Raw genomic sequence first — 6000 nt, 5'->3', positions numbered from 1 at the left:
ACTGGAGCTAGTCAATGACAAGATCAGTGTGAACAGCTGAATTTCTTACTTGAGAGAAGAACAGAAGTGAGGGAGAGATACCCTTATGGAAACATGGCATTGTGTGCAAGAATGAAGTATGCATATTTTCTACATTTTTACCTAAGCCACAACTATGGATAAAGAAGGAAAAAAATCAATTTTTTTAATAGATTTACAGAAGTTTTCGTTGACGAAAACAAATATTTCTTTCATAGTAACTTCTTTTTTGTCAGGAGCATAAAAAGCACTTTGGTGATATTTTTGGTTTTCAAAGAGAAACTTTGCTATTTTGCTGAAAAAATTATATAGTGTTCTGTGAAAACTGCCTTACAGCAAGGAGTTTTAGAAAAGATGGGAAGGAAAAGCCATGTGAGATGTTTTCATTTTAGAAGTAACCTCTGTTTCATTGATTCCAACAGAAACCACAGAAAAAGAAATAAGAAATGTTTTTTTTTCCCTCATAAGACGAATATATCACTCCCCAAATTCTTACAAAACCAACTGAGGCAAATTAGGGGCTTCAAAGCTAGTCACCTTATAAGTTGTTCAGAAAAAAATTTGCATTTAAATTGCTCTGTGCAGCTACCGTGAGATTTTCCCCTGGAATGTTTATGGCTCTTTTTTTTTCATTAATACTTAAAAAATACAATTTCATAACCAGTGTATTACTACATCTAGTTGTGTTAAAAAAAGGGAACTTCATTTCATAAAGTAGAAACATTCAAAGTGGTTTTGGGCAACCAATCACTCAGTCAAAATACTAGAATTCTTCATATTGAACACTTAATAGTAAAGTTAATCTGAAACCATATCAACTCTACATTTCTATTATAAAAACTCGATCATTAATAGTTCTATCAGAGAGAATAACTTGTGCTCCTACACATTTTATCTAGAGAAGTGAAGATATACAGAACTTCTTGGAACTTTCCCCCCAAATAGTTTATATATAAAAATACAGCAGATTTTTTTTAACAGATAAATCTTAACTATTTTTTTCAAATAACTTGCCTTTACATATTCAGAAATGTAGATTTAAGAAAAATACTAAATGTGCAAAGTGCTCTTTTATATGTACATTAAAAAAATACAATGTAATAATAGCTTTAAACATGTCAAAGAATCATAGGAGGGAGAGTCTTCAATTTCAGAAAATCTGGTCTGATTAGAGCTTTTGCTTGTAGAATTGTAAACAAACTTTTTAAAATGCTGAGAGTTTTCTCAGTTCTTTCCAACCAAGACACTCTCAAATACATCAAGTCCTGCTTTGAAGTAAACCTGAGCTGAATTAATGCTGTTCAACACATCTGACAGGGCTTCTTGAAGAGTCTCATTTGATGTAAGTGACTTGCAGTGTTCCCAAGCCTCCATGAGTATGGAAAACTGGCTTGTCTTCTCATCAGTGTGGTACAGGATGTTTCTGAAAGGAAAAAAGGAATATGTAAATGTTTTATGCACAATGCCACTTTCATATCAAACACCGTAATGAATACTGCCAGAAGCAGTGTTGTTTGCAATATATGAAGACATTATAAAGGTAATATTGCTATTTTTTGATACTTAATGAATTAAGAGATTGAGACATTGACCATTAGTAGTTTCCCATTTTGATGACATTAGAGGAGATAATCAGACATGGGCCTCCTGATGGAAGTATGGTACATTATGAAATAGCATAAACAATTTTGCTAAAAAAAAAATGATGTGTATCTGATGAAGCTTCCAAATTTAATTGCTAATAATTCAAAGGACAGAATTATGCTAAATCATAGCACAGTATGTTCTAGAAAACCACAGACTGCAACAATATCTAGACAACCAATAACTCAGTTTGTTCAACTACTAAATTTCATTTAAAAAGTAGAGAAAGGAGGAACCTGTAGACCAGAGTTTCTCAACCATGTCCTACTAACACTTTGGGCCAGATGGGTCTTTACTGTGGTGACTCTCCCATGCACTGTGGGATGATAAGCAGTATCCCTGGACTACATGGGCTAGCTATTAATAGCATCCTTCTTTTTGTATCAAGAAATGAAAATGTGTGCAAACATTGCCAAAATATTCCTAATAGGGCAAAAGTAACCCCAATTAAGAACTAGTGTTCTAGACTAAAAGAAACATGTCAACCAGTCACAAAATAAAGATTTTGTTAGATTTTATGCAAACAAATACATTAATATGGGAAGTACAAAATTGAATGTTGATTATTGATTGATATAAAGCAATTATTAATATTTTAGATATCATGGTATCATTAGCATGTCTTCTAAAATTGCTGTTGTCTTACAATAGTATGTAAAGTAATATTTGCAAATAAATGTTATGATTTCTGAGATTTACTTTAAAAATACTTGGAGGGAAAATATAGAGTGGAGTTATAAACAGTATATATAAAATAATATGAACCATTAGGTAATAATTGTCAAAAGTGGGAAATGAAATTTATTATACTATTCCCTCTTCTTTCTTACATGTTTGACATCTAGAATGACATTGTCTTAGTGTGTAATATGATGGTTTCCTGATACTTAGTCAAATGATTGAGAAAGATGAATTTAGGTACACAATAGCATATTCCTATAATCCCAGCAGCTCAGGAGGCTGAAGTAGAAGGATCAAAACCAGCCTCAGCAAATTTGTGGCAAATATATTTCCAGAGCTTAAAAGTAAATAGATATTTTCAAAAGTTGTATCAAATACTTCTATTCCTTGAGGACATATTGCTCAGCTTGCTCACAAACAAAAATATTATAATCATTATTATCAAAACTCTTCATTAAATGAACTGTAACACTGCAGTTAGTACATTATGAAGAACCTACTTAATGTTTCTTAGGCTATTACAGTGATTTTCTCCACTATTTAAAAACCGATATAAAGTACATTCATATTTATACAGTCTATGCCTATTAAATTTTAGATATTAATATTCAGTCAAATGATAAGATGATATTAATAAAACATGCTCATAAAGGTTACAGGATTGATCCCTTGATGACAATTCATTCAATCATGAATAGTCTCTAATATATTTATGTAAAATTTTAGTCCTAACTACTGCAAAATATCTAGAAGAGAGATAATATGGAAGAATAAAAATACATCCTACAATGAATGTCCAGGTATAAAGAACAAAAAATACAATGATTATAATTACTTTTTAAATACCCACATTTGCTCTTCCTAACTAGGAAGCTACATAGTAACATGCTTTTATAATGACTGTAAACATTCCATGTGAATAAAAATGAATCTTTTTTGCTTTGTGAAATTCTACAAGGAGCTAACCACATTTTCCATATGCTACGTGAATCGAGTAGTAAAGTTATAGCAAGCTATTATACAGATAAACACTCATATCCATTTCTACCAAAATTGGATACAAATCAGAATAAAACTACAGATACTGAGATTCTAGTTGAGTACAAGACACTAAAATGTTTTCATCTCAATTTATGAGAAAAATCTTCATTTGTGTAGATGCCGATGTAACTTAAGTTAGTTTATCATTATTATAATAACAAAAGCTCATTTTCCACCTTGAAAGACTGCATTACCTGAAAAACAAATTATGGATAACAAAAATTTAAAAAATCTTTAAATTTTCATTAGATGGATCATTTCTCCTACTGATTTGCAGAAGTAGCTCATCTTTTCCAATTTCTTTGTGTGTGTGTATGTGTGTGTGTGTGTGTGTGTGTGTGTGTGTGTACTAAAAACCATATAGCTTCCTGCTTACATAAAATAAAATTCTGCATTTTCATTCCTTTCTGAAAGGTAGCATTATGTTATTTTATTTTTAATATTTGAATTAAGCCTAAAACAAAACCCAGGTAATGCTTAAATTCCATCACATATATTCTTACATATTTCTTAGTTCTGAGATCTTTCTTATATACTCAACCATTAAACTTACATATTCCAGGATAATCTCTGAGTACCAAAACTATGACTGTACCATTTTTAATATGCAAATGCTTCTTTTCTTTTAAATATTTTAGTTAAATCAATGCTTCTGATGGTAACCTCTAAATCTTCTAAACATCTTTGTATTACCACGTGATGCCACCAAAATTGAACTTTAGTCCAACAAAATGCAGAGATTTCAACAGCATATCTGTATCAGGCTGCTTAAATGTTTCTTCTTTCTAATTATGGATCAATATTATTCCAATTAGGTCAGACCCGGAATGGATCCATAGTCTGTCAAAAGTCACAGGTCTGGAAGGAAAACTGAGTGGAAGTGAAAAAAAATACATTTGAAGAGTTTCTATGTCAATAATCTGTACTTTACAACCACAAAAATGTATACCACTTAGTGAACCATTCATGCTCTTAGATACATCTGCTTCAGTACATTTCAGAAAGTTTCTCTACATAAAGAATGGACTGTATTAGCATGGCTCTAAATCAATAAATCAGAATCCTATTTGCATACACACAACATGCATCTCAGCATGGCATGTAGAGACATCAGACCTAATTAAAATATTATTTAATTGAAATCATTTTAGTAGCTATCATGTTTAAAATAACATTAATTCCACCCTCATGCCTATCTCCCCTCATCTGTAACAATTTGGATCTTATAAATGTAATTCATACAGTCATCCTGACCCACACACAACACAAAGAGACTACTAAAAGGAAAGTGTAATACATTATTGATGACACTAAAGAAATTACAACACACATCACTCATTTTAATGGGTCTGTTTCAATGACACATCATGGTGACCAGGAAAGAGCAGTGCCAAACTCAGAAACCTAATTAATAACTCCCGGCAGCATTGGTGAGGGAGATGAAGTGTCTTTACTCAACTGACAAATCTTTCCCATTCAACTAATGCAAAAGAAAACTGGAAAAAAAATGAATTTTGAAATAAAGGCATTTAAAATCTTCATGAGTCATTACCCTGTGTGTGAATTAGCAATTAATTATGGAAATGATAACTCTCTTTCAAATATTCCTTTGTATATTCATCAATGGCACAGGATGCCACTCATTGTAAACCTGAATTAACATTCATTATACCTCATGTTGAGAAACTCTTAATGAAATCACACTAAATAATAAGTCATGTCTTGCAAAGCTGATTGTGTATACATGCTGAATGCAAAGAGAAAGGGCTAGCTCTAGTTCTCATAATTGTTTCTAATTATTTTAGGGATTGTACTAACTGTACTCCATAGTTAACAGTGGACTATTATATTTATATCAATATTCGAAAAAAATTATTTGACTTGGATGAAAATTCACTAAACACATGTCTACCCTATTTAAAGTGCAAACAAATATCCTTTCAGTTAAATTTGAATTTTGTCTCTCCTAGTCAAAGCAGAAGGAAAATTAAGACCATGGTTGATATTGTCAAGTCTTAAACTTATGCTCCAGACATCTGAGACAGAAAGACATGCATGGTAGATGGTTTGAAAAAATGGACTGGGGATCTAGCTCAGTGGTAGAGTGTGTGCTTAGCATGCATGAGATCTGGGCTCAATCTCCAGCACCAATAAATAAACAAACAAACAAATAAATAAATTTTAAAAATGGCTACAATGAGTCCTCTTTCTGTTATTAGACTCCATTAAAACTTGACTTTGCATCTCATTCCATCAAGGTAAAGAATTTATTTGAATGCTTGAAACTGGTTTGGCCTTAATATTTGCTTTGAGAAATAAGAGTGTGGCATACTTACTATGCGAAAGCCTCAATAGATCCTACATGCTGCCGTTCTGTCTCTTCCCCAAGCTATTGTGAAATTCATACTGGGTTACCTGCTGGAAGAACAGGTACCACACGGAATACCGAAGACCTGAACAGCAAGGCCTTCCTTTTCCAGTTAAAAATCAGATGAGTTGGTGCTCATCTTGTTAAGACAACCAGTGCTCACTGATTACAGACACAAACACAGCTAGGACAGAACCTCTCCATCCCAGACCAAGAACCACACAACTGACATCAGCCTAAATGGTCAA

General features: G+C 32.3%; 1 protein-coding gene across 1 annotated transcript in view; it reads right to left on the bottom strand.

Moving 5' to 3' along the window:
* Positions 1–1069: 1069 nt before the first annotated feature.
* The window catches only part of LOC144373922 (inactive N-acetylated-alpha-linked acidic dipeptidase-like protein 2), a 235088-nt gene continuing 230157 nt past the window's right edge, over positions 1070–6000 (bottom strand). Inside the window, exon 8 of the mRNA XM_078036896.1 lies at positions 1070–1441. Coding sequence (XP_077893022.1) covers positions 1243–1441 — 199 coding nt within the window. The 3' untranslated portion in view covers positions 1070–1242. The remainder of the gene's footprint in view (positions 1442–6000) is intronic.

Source organism: Ictidomys tridecemlineatus, unplaced genomic scaffold, assembly GCF_052094955.1.
Source record: "Ictidomys tridecemlineatus isolate mIctTri1 unplaced genomic scaffold, mIctTri1.hap1 Scaffold_527, whole genome shotgun sequence".
NCBI classification, from domain to species: Eukaryota; Metazoa; Chordata; class Mammalia; order Rodentia; family Sciuridae; genus Ictidomys; species Ictidomys tridecemlineatus.
This window is presented reverse-complemented; position numbering and strand designations above follow the sequence as displayed.